This window comes from Emys orbicularis, chromosome 14, assembly GCF_028017835.1.
Source record: "Emys orbicularis isolate rEmyOrb1 chromosome 14, rEmyOrb1.hap1, whole genome shotgun sequence".
NCBI classification, from domain to species: domain Eukaryota; kingdom Metazoa; phylum Chordata; order Testudines; family Emydidae; genus Emys; species Emys orbicularis.
In genome coordinates, this window is record NC_088696.1 from 43,725,043 (window position 1) to 43,746,406 (window position 21,364).

The 21,364-nt window shown below is 50.0% G+C and overlaps 1 protein-coding gene across 1 annotated transcript in view; it reads left to right on the top strand.

Annotated features, from left to right (window-relative positions):
• CALB2 (calbindin 2) overlaps positions 1-21,364 on the top strand; it is a 57,451-nt gene that overhangs the window by 27,834 nt on the left and 8,253 nt on the right. The window contains exons 2-5 of the mRNA XM_065416679.1: positions 6,631-6,707; positions 11,218-11,307; positions 16,508-16,588; positions 19,671-19,727. Coding sequence (XP_065272751.1) covers positions 6,631-6,707; positions 11,218-11,307; positions 16,508-16,588; positions 19,671-19,727 — 305 coding nt within the window. The remainder of the gene's footprint in view (positions 1-6,630; positions 6,708-11,217; positions 11,308-16,507; positions 16,589-19,670; positions 19,728-21,364) is intronic.

A 21,364-nucleotide genomic window follows, 5' to 3' on the forward strand; every position in this document is an offset into this window, starting at 1 on the left:
CCCCCCAGCGCTGCCGAAACACCCCCCCAGCGCCGCCCAGCCCCCCCAAAACAACCCCCCCCCAGCGCTGCCTGCCCCGTGGAAAAAACCCTCCTTCCCCAGCGTCACCCTGCTGAAACAGCAGTATTGAACCTTGGTAATATGTTATAGCTGGCCCCTAAGGTAGTATAATCAAGGTAAAAGAAAAATGTCTTTTTGCTAGAAGTAAAATAAGATCTTCCCCCCACTTTGTAATCAATTGCCCTGTTGAATGAATGAGATATGAATGAAGAAGGCGTGGAAGGCAGCACCTCCGGACAGCTGCAACCCTTGGAGAGGGGATGGGAGCCAGACCAGATCAGTAGAACAGGTCAGCCACCGACTCGCCGCTCGCCTCCTCAGCCCCCCACCGCCCCGGCTCACCCACTCAGCCCCCCTCCCCCACCGCCAGCTCACCTGCCCCCCCGCCACTGCCCGCCCGCTCGTCTCCTCAGCCCCCCACCCCTCCAGCTTGCCTACTCACCCCCCGCGGGCCGCACAGTGAGCCCACCTACTCACCCCCCCGCGGGCCGCACAGTGAGCCCACCTACTCACCCCCCGCGGGCCGCACAGTGAGCCCACCTACTCACCCCCCGCGGGCCGCACAGTGAGCCCACCTACTCACCCCCCGCGGGCCGCACAGTGAGCCCATCTACTCACCCGCCGCGGACCGCACAGTGAGCCCACCTACTCACCCCCCGCGGGCCGCACAGTGAGCCCATCTACTCACCCCCCGCGGGCCGCACAGTGAGCCCACCTACTCACCCCCCGCGGGCCGCACAGTGAGCCCACCTACTCACCCCCCGCGGGCCGCACAGTGAGCCCACCTACTCACCCCCCGCGGGCCGCACAGTGAGCCCACGCGGGCCGCGTGTTGTGCAGGCCTGAGCTAGGGATTATTATTAGTTGAGAGAGGCCTCTAGCACTTTGCCATGCTGCTGCAGCAGTTGTGAACGTTGGACGTGACCAAGCTGGTTGAAAAGAGGGCATTTCTGACAGTGCATTTTCCATGAGCACCTATTGACTTAGGAATTCCCTCCCTCCTTCCGTGTCTGACGTAGTCCCAGCCTGACCTTTGGGGCATGCTGCAAACTCCATCTCTCGGAATGATGTTTGGCCGATGTTGTGGTATGGCCTCTTCTTGGGAGTCAGGGTTGTGGAGATTTTGGTTACGTTTCCTTCTGCCTGGCCAGTTTCCATTGTAGAGGGGCTTATTGCTGGAGGGTTTCTTGTTTTAATATCTTGAGTTTGTATTTAATGGATTGTAAAATGGCTACAGACTGCCACATTCCACACCTGAAGTGGCCGCATTTTAGGGGTGATCAAAATAATTCCTCTGATTCTGCAATCTTTCAAGGCATTAGGAAGGAGCAATATCAATGTAAGGTGTCATTATGCACAACCAGAAGGCATATGAAAGAGTTTTTAAGACAAGTTGCTGCATATTCAGTGGGTGATTTTCTTTTACTATTCGTGCATTAACTGATGTCTAATCTCAAAATATAAGCAATGATCTGATCAAGTTGTGGGAGACTCACTTACCACATTTCTTCTTTTTAACAAAAATAACAAAGCCATTTTTGTAGCCTGACTTCTAAGAAGGATCAGAATCGGACCCATCTTTCTTCCCCCCTCTCGCCTGCAATTTCAAAAAGGGCTGTGGTTAACGCTCTTAGGCTATGTCTACACTACAGCCGGATCGACACTCTGGCGATTGACACTGGGAGTTGATTTAGTGAGTCTAGTGAAGACCCACCAAATCAACCGCAGTCTGCAGAGCGCTCTCCGGTCAACCCTGGTACTCCACCCCAAACGAGAGGAGCAAGGTAAGTCGATGGGAGAGCATCTCCCATCGACCCAGCGCAGTGTAGACACCGCAGTAAGTCGACCTAAGCTACTTTGACTCCAGCTGTGTTATTCATGTGTCTGGAGTGGCGTGACGTAGGTCGACGTACTGCGGTAGTGGAGACATAGTCTCAGATTGGTAAGAAGAGAGAAGTAGGTTGGTGGGCTGACACTTTGTGCAGCAAGTCACAGCCCAGACCGAGCAGTTAGGGCTGAGCTGGACACCCCTGAAATGAGAGTTTATAATGGAAATGCTGCCAGACTATTAACTACAGAGCCAGGGTTGGAACACGTTCTGAGCTCTTGGAGACCAGGAGAGAGAGGGGATTCTTTCAAACATGGTGAGGAGGTTCCAAATCCACTGATTCCATCATAACTTGACACTAATCACATCACACACCAGCCCTAGCATGTGCCTCTCCACGCCAGCCAGCCACCAGTTATGCTCAATACGAGGGACGGATAGTTCAGCGGTTAGAGCAGTAGCGTAGTACATAGGAGACCTAGTTCTGTAGCAACAGACTTCCCATGTGACCTTGTGCAAGTCACTTAGCTCCATTTGTAAAATGGGATAATAGCATTTCCCTACTTCCCAGGGTGTTATGTGGATAAATATGGTAATAGATCGTGAGGTGCTCAGATACTACGGTATTGGGGGCCATATAAGGACCCTAGGAAGATAGACTAGCCCACTGCTGCATGTTACAACAGCCCACAGGCCTGCTTAGGGCTATAGATCTGAGCTTCTGGAAAGGCTTTGAGTCACCTTGCTGCTGTAGCTGGCCCAGACAGGCTAACTTGGGAGGCTGACAGGCTAGGTCTTGTTATGCTGGATGGCACCTAGTGAATCTCTGTATGAGATCTTACCAGGTTGTTGCCATGATGTGGAGGGGTCCCCGAGGTGCATCCTGGACTGTGGACTCACTGAGTCCTCCAAAGCCACCACCCTGGGCTGTCTCTCACACTGTGATACTGACAGGCCCTGCACCCACACAGCCATCCACTGGCAGGGACACACCCAACTGAGTTGCCTGAATGATCTCCCAGCCACTCATGACCCATCAATGGGGAGGCTCCAGCCAGTCCCCCCCAGCTCCCCAGTCTTGCACCCCAGAACTACCAATTTGCACTGGTCAGGAGCCTGGCCACTTCAGCAAAGGAAAGTGGGCCGGCGCCAGCCTATGTAACATGAGCAGATTCCCCAAGCACTTTAGACCGACTCGCTGGTAAGAACAACATTAAAATAAGTTTGTTAATGACAGAGAAAGAGATTTTAAGTGATTGTTAGTGGTAGGCATAAAGTCAGAGATAGTTACCTTAAGAAAATTAAAAGGTAACACGCATTCTAAATTCTAAATGTTTAGTCTAGGCAGGAATTGAATGAAACAGCTTTTCTCACCCTGCCAGAGGGCACAAGCAGGTGACAGTTCCTTAATACACAGGCTGGGAACCCCCCACCTGGGACCAAACTCCCCCAGTCCAAAGTCTTTGTCCTCCAGACCTTCTTCCAGGGGTTGAGTTGGGTGGGGGCAGGGAAGAGGCCAAGCGATTATGTCACTCTCTCTTTTTATACCTTCTTCCAGCTGCCAGAAAGGTCCTTGCTGTGAGGTGGGGGCAGGCCAGGCAGTCTCCATTGTGCACGTGCCCACTCTGAGAAGCCTCTGGGCTAGTGGATTGTGCGTTGATGAGCCATTAACGGCTATTGATGGCTACTCCTTTGTTGTAACTGAAAGGCTGGCTGTGGGTGTTCCCAACCTCACAGCACATTGATAGCAGACATAATCCAACAGGATATTATTGTTCAACAAATCAAGACTTAAAAATGAGACCTCACAAGGCATCCTTTGTACAAACACATCCTATTCATATCACAGTGGAGAATAGGGAGTTCCAGGGTGCTCCTTTGAGGTACAGAGTGTCTCACATGGGCAAATGACTTTTATTTGTTTTCCTCCAAGTCACAAGGTCACTGAGCTTTAGTCCTCCGGATTGCTATCTTCCCCCAGGATCAGGAAGGGTTGTTCACGAGTTACCGGCTACCATCTCCTCCCTCTTGCTTGAGAAATCAGACAGACTCCAAGCTGCCCGGCACATTATTCCCGTTCTTCCTGTAAATGTTAAATGGAGATGGCACCTGTGCCACTCACCTGGACCCCAAATAGACAGGGTGGGATCGAAGGCCCTGATCATTCCAAGTCAGTGATCTGGGGCTTGCAGCCCTATAAGGCAGCTATGGCACTACATACTCCTATTTGGAAGCTAGTGCAGGAGTCCTGCTTCCTGGCCTAGTGAAGGACAGACATGCCACAGATGGGGGCAGAAAGACAGGGGCCTAAGCAGAGCTGGAGAAGAATCTGTGCTACATTTCACCAGGTGCCATGCTAATCTTTGCTTCCCTTCATGTGGGTTTGCAGCTAAGTAAGGCGACCGGGTTTTGTGAAATGGGCATAGCTGGCTTGGCAGCAGCACTGCTGAGAAGGATCTGGGAGTTGTGGTGGATCCCAACCTCAACATGAGTCAGCAATGTGATGCTCTGGCAAAAAAAGCAAATGCAATTTTGGTTGCATTAACAGAGGCCTAGCATGGGAGTGATAGTACCACTCTACTTGGTGCTGGTTAGGCCTCAGCTGGAGTACTGTGTCCAGTTTTGGTCACCAATGCATAGAAAGGATCCAGAGGTGAGCGACAAAGATGCTCAAAGGGCTGGAATGCAAGTCATATGAGCAAAGGCTGAAGGAACAGGGTAGGTTTAGTTTGGAAAAGGGGAGATTGAGGGGGGACATGATAGCAGTCTTCAAATACTTGAAAAGCTGCCATAAGAAAGATGGAGAAACATTGTTCCCGCTTGCCCCAGAGAGCAGGGCAAGGCGGAATGGATTCAATCTACAGTGTAGCAGATTTAGATTAAATGTCAGGAAAAACTTTGTAGCTGTAAGAGCAGAAGGACAATGGGACGGACAGATGCCTAGGGGGGTTGTGGGAGCTCCTCCCCTGGCGATTTTCAGAAAGGGACTGGATTGCCATCTGTCTTGGGTGGTTTAGACCCCCAACAAATCCTGCATCTTGGCAGGGGGTTAGATTAGCCCAGGGGTCTCAACCTTTGTGGGCTCAGGATCCATTTGTAAATGTTTACGGCCTGTCATGACCCAGTAAATAGTCTGGGGGTGGAGGCCTTGGGGTGGTTTCGGTCGGATCCCGCCTCCCGGGGGGTTGGGTCCTGCCGGCACTCACCCCACAGCACCACTCCAGTTTGGCCCCGCCCCCCTGACTGGACCACATGTGTGTGAGTGGAGTTGTGACCTGGCTCATGACGGCTGGGCCAAGCCTGAGTGGTGCTGGGAACCCAGAGGTTGCAGTGAAGGGAGCCCAGCCGGCCCCCTGGGACAGGAGCTGCCACGCGACCCTCTGAAACATTCCGGTGACGCAGTTTTGGGTCCTTCCCCACGGATTGAGAACCCCTGGACTAGAGGACCCTTGCGGTCCCTTCGAACCCTGCGGTTAGATGACACCCCTCACGCTGTGCGCTGGGCAGGGGGACGGGTGTGGCAGGGCTTGACGTGTCAGTGGGGGTGTGATGGGCAGGAGGGGATGGGCTGAGGAAGGGTGAGGGTTAGACAGAGGCATGTGTGGGAACAAAGTGTTGCCTGGAGCTGCGCCGATGAGATGCTTTCAGTTAGCAGAGGCTGTGTCTATTGGGCTGGTTTCGGCCCAACCCAGCAGAGCTCTGCCTGTCTTCCAATAATGAGGCAAGAGCCGGGCTGCAACAGCCTCACACTTCAGATCTGGATCTAAAATGCTGTGCCATGGGCCCATATCCAGTTCTCTCCTGATCCTGTGAGCCAGCCCAGGCCCTTTGCCCGAGTTCTGGGCCTAGTCTGGAAGGTTTGAGCCCCAGTTACGCCAGTCTCTGCCTTGCAGGAGTGAACAGTGCCAGAGGGAAATCCAGAGAAGAGACACTGCCTGAATCTGTGCTGCTCAATCCTGCGCCCGCTCCCTGCCCCGGCTGAGTTACTGACTCCGGAGCTGAGTTTAGGGGAGAGTAGCTGGAGAGCCTCCTTCCTGCCTGTGCTCAGGGGTCAGGGGAGTGTGGCAAGGGAACTCCATAGACGCACAGAGCTCCTCCTGTTAGATGGACTGGGGCTGGATAAGGCAATCTGGGACCACAGGCACACTATGGCACCAGGCCCCTCATGGCTCTATCCCCAGAACCCTGTGCCCGGACCCAGCCCCGGCTGGGAGTGGAGGTGGCAGGGGGCCTCTACTCCCAGAGAGGCAAGAGAAGCAGTATGGAGCCCTGTTGTCTCCACCAAGAGCAGCAGGGTAGGCTGTGGGGAAATTCAGGACATGCTTCAGCAGCCAGGTGAAACCACTTAGATACATGGGCCAGGCCAGCTGCACTCTACTCCTCCTGTTACACCCAGTCCTCTGACAGGCCGGGTTTGGTGGGTCGCCCTGGAGCAGAAGGTCTTGGAGTTAGCCCCCTATTGAGAAACAAGGGGCAGTTTCCCCTCTCCAAGCAATTGTCGCAGGCTCTCTGCAGACTCAGGCAGACATCACTGCATTGGTTACACTTGGGCAATGTTTTCAAGCTTCTTTTCCCAACCACAAAGGCTAGAAATTCATTTTGGTTTTTTTCTGAATGTTTAAATTCTGGTGTAATCACAGGACTCCAGGAGCTGGGCCTCTCCACACAGGCCTTAATCTTGCACTGCCTTAACCCCCTCACTGGCTCAACCACTATTAACCATATGTTTGTTTTCCTTGCAGGAAATGGCTACATTGAAGGCAAGGAACTGGAAAACTTCTTCCAGGAGCTAGAAAGTGCTAGAAAGGGCGCTGGAGTGGTAAGAAAAATACATTTCCTTTCCTCTTCTGTTGTTCTTCCTCCTCTTCTTTGTTCCCCCCTTCCCTGTTCTTCTCCTGACCTGAGTCTCCCGCACAGCCCAGTGTTGCCTCATTCCCTGGGAGGGTTGCAATGAAGAGCCCTTCTCAGGGAGCTGGAATCTGTGCCCATCACCTGCAAGTTTTAGGGGCCATGCCCAGTAGTGAAAAGCAAACTTCAAAAGGATTCAGGGGCTTGGGACTGACTCGAGATTGGCGGGGTTTTCCAATCCTGGCTCCAAACAGCTCTGGACATTGGAAAAGTCTGGTTCTGAACTCTCTGGCTCAGGCCCACTTCTAGGGTACCTAAAATCCCAGTGCTGGTGCCAAGCTACACCTCTTGATGATGATTGGTCCTGACTCTTCACAGTCAGCAGGATTTGGCTAGTAATCAATCTGTGCCTTACCAATTTTACTTGGACAAGTATTTCCATGTACTGAGAAGTTAGGGTATTTTCCCCACATGTTCACATTATTACAGTTGGGTCTAAAAAACCTATGGCCTCTCTGTAACACTGGAAACATCTGTTGCAAATATGCATTTGTAGGCTGCACTGTCTGTGTTGCCAACTCCTGTGACTTTATTGTGTCTTGCAATATTTGATGTTTTACTCAAAGTCCCAGCTACTGGAGTCAAGTGATTACATGAGACTCTTTTGCAGCCCCAATGCCCCAGCTACAGGAAGGGGGTGTGTGTGAAAGGTTCAGTAGGTGGTGTGCTCCCCTCTATGTCACTTTTGCCCCCACTGGCCCAGCGTAGAGCTGGAGGGGCTGTGCTGCAAGGAGCAGGGTGGTCGCTCACTCTTCTGCATCACGGCTGATGTTAAGGCCCCAGCAGCTGGCTGTGCCATATTGCAGTTGACATTGGGAATTTAGGTCACAGCTACTTCTGGTTAGTAAAGAACAGCTTTAAAATGGTCAATACAAAGACGTTTCTAGCCCTCAGGCTTTGCGAAGAGCAGCTTGAGAACGTGACCCGAGGACAACCTGAAGGTTCTGATATCAGCAGGCAAATAAAAAGCACCCCAAATGGGTTATTTTTTCCAAAAACTCATGATTTTGGAAGGGGCCGACTTGTGATTTTGAAACATCTGGGGTGGGTTCAGTCGCCAGTCCTCGCTGGCTAAGGACCAGGCTGAAATCCATTCAGGCCTCAGTCAGCTGAGAGAGCCACTGCTGAGCAACTCAGGATATTTGCTACTTTCAGAGCCTAGCTACCAACTCTGCAGCCTGAGCCCAGTCCCTGCTAGTCGACTGGACCCTGAAGCCACTTGTACTGCATGACAGCACAGAGCCCTGCCACCGAGCCAGCTCTGATCTCCTTCCTTATGAAACTTTTATTCTAGCCCTAACATCCAGGGGGGGTTCTGGGAGGGGGGTTGGATCCCCAAAGAGCCTCATTTATTCCTCTCATTTTCTACTCCCCTCCCCCCCAATATCACCCTCATATTCTGGGTCATGGAGCCATCTCTCCAGCCAAGGCAAGCCAGAGACGAGCTTTCCCTGCAGCTCAGCTCCTTTCTCACACCATTGTGAGACTGAACTAGGCTCGCCCGCTGCCACGTGAGCATCAGGCTGGCACAGGTGGCACGGAGCCTGGCAGCCTGCCGGCGGATGTCTGTGCAATATTCATTGGAGCATATGCAAGGCTGCCGATGGAACTGACAGCATAAATTATGGAATCACTGGAAACACGAGCTCCTCTTCTTCCAAACAGCCTTGGAGAGCAGGGCCTCACTGCCTCGGAGGGGCAGCGGCATAACCAGGCTGCTGCTTTGATTGTTCTTGCCTCCTGGGCCTGTGCTCCCTTTACAGGGGGTTGGATGTGCGCGCTGAGAGGGCAGCGAACTAGCTCCATGCTGTGCCGCTGGCCCCTCCACACACAGTTTGGGGTCCCCATCAGCCAAGGTTTGCTCACTCAGGCCAAGCCATTTGACATGGCGTGAGCCCAGACGCATACTGTGTGTATAAGCCTGTTCCTTAGCAGATCCATTGCCCATCCCCGGCTAACCAAACACTGCTCAGCCCGTCATCACACTGCCCCCTGCTGGCCAGTGAAAACCCCTTGCCTAACCAAGGCCTCCTTGGGGTTAGCCCAGGTGGCCTTTTCTACTGCTTCGGCTGTGCAAGGCCAGAAGGTAAGAAGGCATGGCAAGCCCATGCTGCTTTAAAGAGGGACCCACCCATCAGATTACTCACATACGGAAGAACTGGCCCCAAACAAAAGTCAACACAATTGTAATAGCACCTGGCATTTGAGGGTCTCCAGCCACTGTGTGTATGGAAATTAATTAAGCCGGACAGCAATCCTAGGAGAGAAATATTACTAGCCCCATTTTAACAATAGGGAAACTGAGGCACAAGGCAAGTGAAGAGACTTGCTTAAGGCCATGAAGCAAGTCAGTGGCTGAATCAGGAACAGTATTCAGGAGCACTAGCACCTAGTTCCCCCTCCTCTAACCACTGGACCGCACTTCCTCTGCACATCAACTTCTTAACTGCTGCTGAGCAGTTGTTCAGCATCTAATTTGGTCTCTTCTAATGGCTGAGGGCTGGTCTACACTGGGGGGGGTCGAAGTCGAAGTATCCTATTTGACTTACCCCACTGTGAGGACGGTGGCAAATCGACCGCCACGGCTCCCCCATCGACGCCGCTTACTCCTCCTGACGAGGTGGAGTACGCGCGTCGACTCGGGGATCGATTTATTGCGTCTAGATGAGACGCAATAAATCGATCCCCGAGAGATCGATTTCTACCCGCCGATCTGGGCGGGTAGTGAAGACGTGCCCTGAGACACTCTAGCAACAAAGCCTCATAACTCGTGATCTTATGTCTTGTTTTCAGTGAGTAAATGACAAGCCAACTAAGGAAGAGGGTGCTGAAAAGAGGGTGACCATTAAACTCCTATCTGCTGCTTGGGGAAAGGCTGGGTTATTGTTTTCCAGCTCCTATGACTTGCAAGCTGAGCAGAGCTGGATGTGGGTAGTTTGATTGTCTTTCTCCCCGGTACACACAATATTCTGCTTGTCCATGTCATAAGTGTCTCCAGTATCTGGCCCTCCAGGCTTGGTCTCAGCCCCAAGGTGATGTTTGTTTAGTTTCTGCAAAATCTACTTTGCCATTTTTGAGTCATTAACATTGCCAAACCCCACCCTGCAAAAATCACAGGCCAGTCTCCCCCCCACCCCTCCCAATCACAAAAATAATAGATCTGGGGTCTTTATATTTGTTGTTGGAGCCTTTAGGGGGTCACATTTTCCAGCTTTTCTCCACAGACCCAAGTGCTCAAATCCTACTTTTTTTTAAATGCAAGCTGCAATTCTCCTATAATCACATGACTCCAGGAGCTGGGGCTTGAAGAGAAAACACCAAATAGCGTGAGCTTCATGATAAATCACGAGAGTTAGCAACGCTGAGTTAACATTGGAGCCATGAGGTGTAACAAGTCAATAGGAGCTTTAGACCGAGTCACCTTAGCACAAGTTATATTAATAGATCCTGATCCTGCAACCTCTCCCCACCCAAAGGAGCCCCTGGCATTAACAGGACCACTCTGGTTTGCAGAGTAATCTGTAAAGCCGGTGTTAGCTGGCCAGGGACACATGGGCAGCTCCCTTTCCTGGTTTGATGTGAGGCTGGGTTGTTACTCACCTCAAACTCATTTAGATTAGTGTCCCCTGCCAGCTGCCGGTCTGCTCTCTTGGGCTAGGTCTACACTACAGCGGGGGTCCGACCTAAGATACGCAACTTCAGCTACGTGAATACCGTAGCTGAAGTTGCGTATTTTAGGTCGGCTTACCTAGCGGTGAGGACGCGGGAAAGTCGACCGCTGCCGCGCTGCCGCCGACTCCGCTGCCGCCTCCTGCCGAGGTGGATTTCCGGAGTCGACTGCAGAGCGATCAGGGATCGATTTTACCGCGTCTTCACCAGACGCGGTAAGTCGATCCCCGATAAACCGATTGCTACCCGCCGGATCGGCGGGTAGTGAAGACAAAGCCTTGGACTAGACGGGAGTTCTCTTGGGGTTAAGGCACTGGCCTCAAGATGCAGAAAATCTGATTCACCTCCTAGCTCTGCCCTTGCCTCCCTCAATCTCACTGTGCCTCAGCTTCTTAGCTGGGAATGAGACTAATTCTTCTTGTCTAGTTAGACTGTAAACTCTTCCGGGCAGGGCCTGTCTCTTTGTGCGTGTGTACAGAGGCTAACGCAACTGGGCGCATAGACACGATTGTAATTTAACCCTACTGCGTTGAGGTAGGATATTCCGCTGGCTCTCCTGCCTTGGGTTAAGAGTGAAAGGGGCTCCTCTCTGATGTACTGGCCTGTTCGACATCCAAGCAGCGTCCTTCCCAACCTTTCATGGCTCGAAGCCAACGCACTGACCAGGCACAGTGCACAGAGCGGGAGGGGTCGGGGGGCACAGAGGCCCTGCTGGAGGCCAAGAGGGACAAACGTTCTCGCTTTGTTCACAGGACTCTAAGAACGGCAACTTTGCAGAGAAGATGAAGGAGTTCATGCAGAAGTATGACAAGAATGCAGATGGCAGAATTGAAATGGCAGAGGTGAGTGGTGCTAGCGCCAGCATCGCTCCCACAAGCTGCTCTCATCGATACTATTATGCTCAGGGGGAATCCTGGCCCCACTGGAGTCAGTGGGAGACTTGTCATTGGCTTCATTGGGACCAGGATGTCCACCTATGCTTGGGGATTAGATCCTAGCATAGACACATGGATCCTCTTGCACTCCAGAAGTGGGGAGTGTGAATCCTGCCGCATGTTGCATTAGACTGCCTTGTCAAAGCAGCCTCAGGGAGTCAGGTGTCCAGATCCCATTGGATTTCCATGGGATCTGAGCGCCTGATTCCCTTAGGCACCTTTGAAAATGCAAGCCTTGATTCTCTACCACATGGACAATAGTACAATCCAATAGCCATGGGAGAAACATCTTCTGAACCCCTGGCAGCTAATGTGGTTGCCTTGTGTCCTGAAGCGTGAGCTGATGCTCATTATGGATTGTTATCCCAGCTAGTGTAACTGCTGCTGATGTTCTCACTATTCATATACATGTTTAATTCCTCCTTCTATCCCACTAACATATTGTGGCAGTGAGTTCCACTGGCTAACTGTGCTTTGCATAAAACAGAATTTCCCTTTATCAGCTGTAGAAGTTGTTGATTTACATTTCATTGGCTGCCCCTTTGCTCCCATGTTATGGGATTGGGCAAATGGGAACCCTCCTCTCTCCCAGTAATGATTTTATATCCCCCCCCCCCCATTCATCTCCTCTCTAAAGGAAAGCATCTTAATCTTTTTAATTTATCTTCATATAGTCTCTACAGGCTTCTAATCATTTCGGCTGCCTTTTCCTGGACCATTTCTATTTCTGCTCTATCGGAGTGACAAGAACTGAACCCAGGAGGCCTGGTTCTCACTGCTGCAGGAAATTATTAAATCCGAGAGCTTAGTGGGATGTAGGAAAGGATTAGACATTGATAGGAACAATAAAAATGACGTAGCTAGAAGGAGATTTGAGAAGGGCTATAAACTCTTACATCAACTGTCAGGTCAAAGAAGAAGCTGATTTTTCAGGGACAGTGGTATAAAATCATACCTGGGATGAGGTATCAAAGTTGTATCTATTTTGCATGATTGTTGCAATATGAGAGAGAACTGTGTGGCATATTGTTTTAATGAGGCAATAGTCCCAGATTACGGTCTGCAGAGCACTTCATGGTGACCAGTGGGGAGCTGGCTGGTCACAAGGATTTGGCTTCTCCGTGTTTCCATTCAGCACTAATATTGCCTGCCCAGATAGGTGTGATCTGCACTCTGGGTAGTGAGGAATCTCAATCTGTTGCCCTCTAATGGCTGATATACATAATAGCAGGCTCTTACGCTGATCATCATAATCCCCATTTGACAGAGGGGGATACTGAGGCACGGGGCAGCAAAGTGACTTGCACAATGTCACCCACCAGGCCAGTGACTGAGCTGGGAATATAACCAAGGTCTCCTGATTTCCAGTTCAGTGCTCTGCGTCCCATAAGAGGTGTACGAGTCTGCTAATGCTTACTTCTTTAGCTCCAGTGGTGGCAGCTCATTGCAAGTGGGGGAATGGTCCCACTATTGTGGGGAACTTTCCTGGTTTCTGCACTCCCCCAGTGGAATCAGATAGCGAAAGGACCGGAGTCCTCGCTCCCACTTCCTTTACCCAGAAGCCTGCCTGACCTTGAGGACACTTCTTCCATGCTCCTATGTGGCAGAGTGCTTGTTACCCCCAGTAGAGCTGGGCCCAGGATTCCTGGGAGGTTTAACCCCAGTCTTGTTGTGGGCACTTAGGCCAAGGGATGGGTTACTCTCTGCACCAGCCACATCCCTGGCCCACTGATCATTACTTATAGCTTAAACCAAATACAATTTACTAAACAGCAACTGTAAGAAAAATAAGGGAAAATAGAAAAGGGTAAAGGAACAAGGACCCCCCCGCCCATGGGCCCAGGGACACCCCACACAGCTGGCTCTGGGCCTGGCGATGTCTCCCTGCGCTGGGCCCTCTCCCCAGAGCCCCCTTGCTCTCCCCAGCTGCTCACCACTCTCTTCTCTGGCGTTACTCGTGGCATGAGGGATGCCTGCTAGCCAGCTCAGCCCTGGCTCCCGTCGGCACGGCTGGTCTGCACTGCACCAGCTCCAGCCCAGCTCTGACTCCATGCTGCTCTCCTTAGCTCTGCCCTACTGTGACCCAGGCAGCTCCACCTCACAGGGAGGACAGGACCACAGGCTCCTGACTCCCTCATTGGCTCACCTGCCCTGTCAATGGGGCTGACTTGGAGTGTTGGCGTCTCCCCATTGGCCCTGGGGACTGACAGTCTCACGATCCTGATTTCTCTTTGGCCCTTCCCCTTTCTTTTGATAGTGGGAGGGGGCCGACCAAAAACCCACTAAGTTTCAGTGGGGGGCCAGCCCCCCACTTACTTTCTGCTTTCAGCTCGGTAGGTCCTAGATTCGAATCCCACGACTGCCCCAAGTACTTTGGCTACATAAGTAGTTACTGTGGTTGGCCCAGGGCAGCTGTTCAGTTGCCAGTAGGGGAGTTGGGTGCACACAGTGATGAATGGGAGAGAGGATGGTGGTAGAGAGACGCTCCCTGTTATGGTGTGGTCCACACATTGTGACGATGTTGGCAAATCCCTGTGCTGTAGGAGGCTAGGCACCAAGGAAGGGATGTCCCTATAAAATAAGGCAGCATGTCTGGCTGGCTCCTTTCCCAGAGGTGGATTAGCTTTTCTGTACTCTGCCCTTCCTGCCTATGAATGATGAGGCGCTAGCTCCCAGAGCATGTATTTCGGTCTCTGCCTTCTGATCTCTGCCTCTCCTCCCATTCCCTTTCCCCCCTTTGCCATCAGTGATTCTGACTCCCCATCCTCATCCCTTTCCCCACCCCTGTGCGTGTGTACACCCTCATTTTTGCCTTCCTCCCGCTTCCTCCCTGTGACCATCAAGGAGGCACTGTTGTGTCAGGACTGATCCTGGTAGCCTGACTCACACTGACTAGTCCCATTAACTACTCATCATGGACCAAAATGCTACACAGCATGAGTCAGGCCCCAGGCCTGGGCCCTGCGTTTGAGCCAGCACATGCAGAGGGACCAGTAATATGTAATTGGCCTGACTCCGTCATATCCCAACACGCTTCGCACTGTGTGTCCTGCTGACCATACCAACGAATTACCAGTATTCATGTCACTGCATCTCATGTGCAGTTGCTCATGGGCACAGCAGAAGCCGAGCAGGGCTGTGGATGGCAGCAATTCATCTGAAGCCAGTCACATCCATAATGGGTGGGATGTGCAGGAATCCACTGTTGGTTTGCAGAACCGGACTTCATTTCTCTTTCCGAGGGGAGGACTCTGACTCGGGAGCAGAGATACTGTATATACAATGGGCAGTGGGGGCTACCATCTTTTGCTCCCCAGTCTACATCCTTCCAGCTTTACAGTATCTGAGAACTCGTCAGGCCAAACTCCTCCCTGTTGAAGTCACTGGCGTGACACCAGGTCTAAATTTGGCCCTACCTGCAGAGGGAATGAAATTGCTCTGGTGAGTTGCTGTCAGTGTCATGACAAAGCCAGCTATATAGCCAGGATGTTCACAGTGGCTAGGACATGGTTCCTTTCAGCTGTTACCACTAAATGAAAAAATCAAGGAAGCCAGTCACTCTGTCTCCTGCCGGTCTGCTGCCTGCTCTCTCGATTTACCAGGAAGCTCCACTTTATTATTTTCCTAATAAAAAGGAGGCTCCTGCCAACCTGAGCTTCCGAAGAAATCTTCTGTCCAGCTGCTCGCCCGCACAGGCCTTATTAAAAGTTGTCCAGCCCTTTGATTAAGACACTCACACTATTTTGGGAGAAATGACTCAAAGTTAAGAAGACAGCTGTGAAAAGGGCACCGAAAGGCAGGCAGACAAGGAGAACTGAACTGATTGGAAAAACAGAGGCACCTCACAAAGTTTAGGTCTCAGTTTTATCTATGGCCCTTTCAAATTGTTAATCTTCTTTGGAACAATTCTCTTTGGTCCTAGCTGCTTTGATCTTCAAATGTAAGGTTTCGTTAAAAAGTTCCCAACACCATTGCTAATGTTTTCATGGGTTTTCCTTTAAAAAGGTCACTAAAGATAGTTTTTTGTCTGGATGTAAACAGTTCCCTCCTGTGCTTGAAACCCAGTTTCTGCCTGAACCTGACTAGGAGCACACATGTGAACTTGTCTAGCTTGTTTTCCCTGTCCAAATGGAAAAAAGCTCAAATTGTAAACAGTGTCGATGGAACTGAATTTTTTAGGATTCTTTTGCATTCAGTAGTCCTAGGTGGTGTCAATAGTACATGTAAGGACTTTTTTTGCCCCACTTTTAAATCCTCCTTTTCTTGATCACCAAAAATTAAAGTGTAAAACAGCCACTTTTACAAAAGCTTTAGGTAGAACAAAGTGTTTAGTGTGACTGGCCTCCCCCGGTGAGTTCTGTGGCAGCACTTAACCGCCTAACACGATTCGGAGAGCTGGGCTCAGCATCATCAAGGATGCTGGTGCAACAAACAAGGAAGTAAAAAGGAGCCACAATACTTTCAAACTCCCTTATTAACGCATGGAGAAAGTATGTTGAATTACAGTGGAACAAACCTCATTCTTAGCTATCAGCAGAATGTAAGGCCAGGACCTTCACACAAAAGCACAGACCTCAATCACTGGAGCTAATGGTTTCACTCTGTTAGCTGGTAGTGGCAGTAGGCTGTTATTACCTCGTGGCCTAGCCATTAGAGAGGAATGTAACATCCACTCTGCTAACGTGTTTCATCAGGAAGAGGACAAAACAGATAGAAGATCTGAAACATAATTCCTTTTTCTAGGGAATTATTGCAAACCATGGAGATGGGACTTGTTATGTTCTTTCCATGCGCAAAGAGCAACCATTTTAGTCTCAATGACTTATTTTAGGTTAAGCAAAACAATTAAGAGCAAAAGTAAATTTGCAATGAGAGAGAGAGAGCACAATGTATGTGTCTCCTCTGCAACGTGCTGCATTGATTCTCCCTCGCAAAATGGCAGTGGCCTCTGACAGCAGCAAAAATTACAAAGATGCAGTAAGAAAGGAAACACAATCCTATTCTGTCACCGTCTACACGCACCAGTGGGATGGGCCAAGGATTCTCTGTGTGTTGTGTGACTTGCCTTCTACTCACTGATGGCTTTGCTGTCTCCCCCACCCTCCAGCTGGCTCAGATCCTGCCCACAGAGGAGAACTTCCTGTTGTGTTTCAGACAGCATGTTGGATCCAGCTCTGAATTCATGGAGGTGAGTAGAGAGCAGATTTTTATTACTATTATTATAACCAAACCAGTTCCAGAAGCCATTTTTAGGCTAAATTTCTACTGACATCAAGGCTGAATAAGGAATTCGGCCTGTAATTTCTTTAATTCTGACCAGTTAGGTAGAATGTTTCTCCTGCATGTTAGGAGGCTGGGGATGCGGGGAGCATGAGGGAGGCAGGCAGGCAGGGCAGGGGGAATATACTTGAACTATTACCAGGGAAAATGCATTGACTAACAAGCTATTCCTAATGAATACAGCCTGGTGAAATCCTTGGCCACACTCTCTAGGTGAGTGGTTTCTCTGTCCAGCAGCCATGCTGGCTTCCTCTGAATGTTTTTACCTGGAAGAGACATAGCTACATGCCAGCTGCAATTCTATCCTCCCACTGAAGGCAAGCTATAGCTATGGACACAACAAGCCAAACCATGATGCCATTAAAGTCCAGGGACGTTTTGCCATAGACTTCAGTGGGAGCAGCTTTTAGCCCTACACATCCACACAGTAGTTTTGTCCTTTTTATTGCTTGTATTAAGCAGTTCAGGATTGGGGCCATGTTGAGCGATGCTGTACAGACAGACAGGGTCTGCCACAGAGCCTACACCATAATTCTGGTGTCATAATACACCTTGTTAAGGGGACAGATACTCTGCAAGTACCTGAGCTACTCAGATAGTTTATGACAAGCACAAAGTGGACTGTGGGAACATCCCTGCTCCCTCTTCCCAGAGTGACAGGTTGGCTGGTTTGTAACCCCCAAGTCCCAGTGACTAAGGTGCACCTTCAATCTAGGAGCTTCACTGATCACACCTGCACAACAATGGCAGCCATGACACTCACTAATCTCCAAAGGCCTGGCCCAGCTCACACTGTAAAACCTGGGAGGGAGTTTTTGGGCAGGAGCTCTCAACACCCTGGCGCTGCTCATTAGTGGGATGTGTTTCCTTGTGGAAGGGGAGGAGGACTTCCCTTGTGTTGTGCTGTTGAAATTCACTTTGCAAGAGAATGTTCTAAATTTCCGGGTGCTTTAAATCAGTTATTTAGCCTCTTTCAAGAATTTGAAGAGGAAGGTAAGAGCAGGGAGACAGATCTGGGCTGCGGGAGGTGATTAGTGTCTATAGGCATATCTGTCGGTGGGGGCTGTGCTATTGGAGGTGCTGTCTGTGGACCAAGTACGCAAGTGAGGTGCAGAAGCCTTGTCATCATCAAGGATCTTATGGCACTTCTCAGAACAGTAAGGAAGTTAGCTCCTGTGTCTTGCCCAAATTGCAGGTTAGATATTTATATTCTGCCTCCCTAAATTTCACTCCCAGTATTATTTGGATGGTCTTTTCTTCACTTTCAGTCCTAAACTATGTAGTGTTCCTTTGTGCCATCAAACAGCAGTCGTGTTCCACACAGAAGTGGCAGCATTTTGGAGGAGGGTAAAATGACCTTTATCTCCTTTGTCTACTTCAGAGGGACATTTTTGGGCATAAGTAGTTAATATTTAAACACTCTTTAAGAGGATAGGATAAAAGACCCTCTCAAATTATAAAGTGATGTGGCATCTCAGTCTGACAGATTCCAAAGTTCTTCATCAATCTGAGATGTACGTGAGAGGTTTCACTGGCTAGTGACGTGTAGCAGCTGTTCAGCAATGCACAGCGACACCGTGCAAGAGTTTATATCAATTACTGGAAAATGAGAACAACATGCAAATGTGATGCCGTTCTACCTGCTGCCATTTAACAGACAAGGGGAGTTATTGCTTCATAAGCACATGCCATTAAATATTAAATTCAGCCCACTCCACCAATAGCGAGTCTAATAATGAGCATGAACTCTTGACATTGTTTTTCCCTGAGTGCACCCAGCTCTGCTAAACCACTTCACCTCAGGACCAAAACCCGTCCCCTGAGAGATGAAGCTTCAGAAAACTCAAGACCAATGGGGAGCTGTGTTCTCCCCATGCCAGATGGGGATGGAAATCTGCGTAGGCAGAAGAATAGCACTTAGGGAGACCTTTTCTGACACACCGTGACAATGTAGTGTCTTCAAAGGAAGCAGGAAAATACTTTGATCAACCAGCTCTGAATAGATAAATGTCTTTTGATTTGTTAGTTCCACATGAATATCTGAGACAGAGAGAGACTGTAAACAGGCTCCTGATCTATAGGGGACTCAGCTGTCATGGTAAAGGATGCTGTATTAGACCCGAGATAGAGAGAAACTTACAATAAATGCTAACCAAGTATGGGGGAAATGCACATTTCTACTGCCCTTCCCTCCCCCTTTGTCACCTCTGTTGTTTATGGGTAACAATCTGTCTCCTCCACAGCTACAGAACAGGTTCATGCTCACTGAGCCAAACGCCTAAACAGGTTGGGTTTCATTTGCGTTTGGTGCAGGTAGTTGTGGGGTAGTTCTTATTGTATTTGAGATGGATGCACCAATGTTGAGACAACACACAAATCACTAGGAGAATGGACCTCATGCGTTGTAGGTCTGTTGTCATGGTAGCTTTAGTTATTCCCATTCCCAATGCCACGAGAGGGGCTACCTAAAAAGGAAAAGCTGAGAGGGGTAGTCCCAGTCCATTCACTGCTGTGTACATATGTACCTTGGGCCAGATCCAGCCCCAATGTTAAGTGGATGCAGTTCCCAGTAAAATCAGTGGATTCCCAACGAGTATGTCATAAAGCTGCTATGGCCAGAAGGGACCATTATGACTATCTAGTCTGACCTGTATAACACAGGCCCTAGAACTCACCAAGTAATTTCTGCATCCAGCCCATAACTTCTGTTTGACCTATAGATGATCTTCTAGAAAGACATCCAATCTAGATTTAAAGACTTCAAGTGATGGAGAATCCTATGTAAGTTGTTCCAATGGTTAATTACCCTAAGCATTAAATTTTCTCCTGATTTCTAGCCTGAACTGGTCTAGCTTCAGCTTCTAGCCATTAGATCACATTCATACCTTTGTCTTCTAGATCAAAGAGCTATCACTGTCTCACTATCCAAAATCTATTACTTTTTTCAGTGGGGGAATCACTTGTACTAACGTGTGGCATTTCCCTTGCAGGCCTGGCGGAAATATGACACAGACCGCAGTGGGTATATAGAAGCCAATGAACTCAAGGTGGGGGATGACTGAAGAGTGTCTTGGAGCTATGACTTTAAAGGGCTGTGCTGTTGGCGGGGGCTATTCTAGGGTGGCATTCTATACCATACCATACCTCTCTTGCGAGTCATTCTCTAAGAAAAGCAGCGTGTGCATGGCCGCAGCGCGTGTCTAGCTTATGATCACTCAGTCTAGAAGAAGCTAGGCTTGAGAGCTTACACTGTCCCTTTGCAGCTCCTGATCACTTCCGCCTGCATTGTACTTCACTGTATAGCCATGGAAGTCAAATGGGAAACCTGTCATTGACTCTGGCAGCAGCAGAGCTGGGCTCTGGAGACGCAGCACTAGGGGCTGTGCAGCATTCAGGCAGATGGGAGGCTCTTACTGAAGCTGTCCTACATTAGAGTAGCTTGGGGAGATGAGCTGATAAAGCTCAGAGCTCTGCAACTGTCCAGAAACAACTAGAAATAAAGCTCACCAAACTCACCCAGGGTCAAATCCTGCCCAGTTACTTCGCTGCAACTGCACTGAATGCCAATGGGGTGGCACAAATGCAAGCAGTAGAATCTGCACCAAGGACCCGCTCCATGACAGCATTGCATTGTCTTAAGTCACCTCTGTAAAGGAACCCCAAAGGTCCCATGGCAGTTTGGTGTAGTCTTTAGAGAGCCACTGCTGCTAGGTACGCAACTGGTTTCTGCTTTGCCCTGTGGATGGTGGCTGAAGGCAGGTTTCACTGTGTGTTGTTTATATTGCCCCACATTATAAGACTGTTTGCAGACTGCCTGTGTTAACATCTTGATCTTAAAATTCCACTTACTGTGATCTACTGGCTTCTCAGAGCCAGTGGCCTCATTTCAAGAAAGCTTCATTCCCTTCGTAACTATGGGCTGTTTCTGTAAAGTGCTGAGCAACTTCAGTTGCCATCAGCGTCCAGGAGTGTTGAGGGCTCTCTGCACCGTACAGAACTGAGCCTACTAACACCACCTGTTCCGGTGAAATGGCAGGTCACTCTCAGTGCATCTTAGGATATTAGACGTGTACAATGCTGGAAGCTGCCCCTTCCTCCTAGGTTTGCCTTACTCGATGGGTTGCTCAAGTGCTCCTGATCTCAAAAACCTCGTGAGAGACTGGGCACATAATTTGGGCCAGTCCCCTTGGCTGGGTGCCATGTACCTTTCAGAGGGTGAAGAGCCAGCAGAACGTTTGGAGCCAGCTCCTCCGCTGGTGCATATCAGCATGGCTGCACTGGAGTCAGTCAGAGCTGTGGTGCACTTTGCCTTTGGGTCGGGGTATTTCTCAAGGCACATAGAGTGAAGCGGGGACCAAGCAATTCCCATTCTGGAAGGGAATTTAGAGCTCTTTTAAGAAGGTTCCGTTGGGGGTGATTCAGAGTGAGAAATGCCTAATCTCCTGAGCGATGCTGTGAGAGAAATGCTCACTGCGGATTACACCAACAAACCTAAAGACAAATTCAACCCCAGTGGAAGTGGGTCCAGCCCCATTGATGTCGCTGTACACTGGGGCTAAATCTGGCTGCAAGAGGAGACGCTACTTCCTATGGCGTATGTAAGGAGCAGGCACTCCACTCTAAGCGCTCATTCCCCAGGTTTAGTCCTGGAGGAATTTGTGCCAAGCACTGTGCTGCTTTGAGA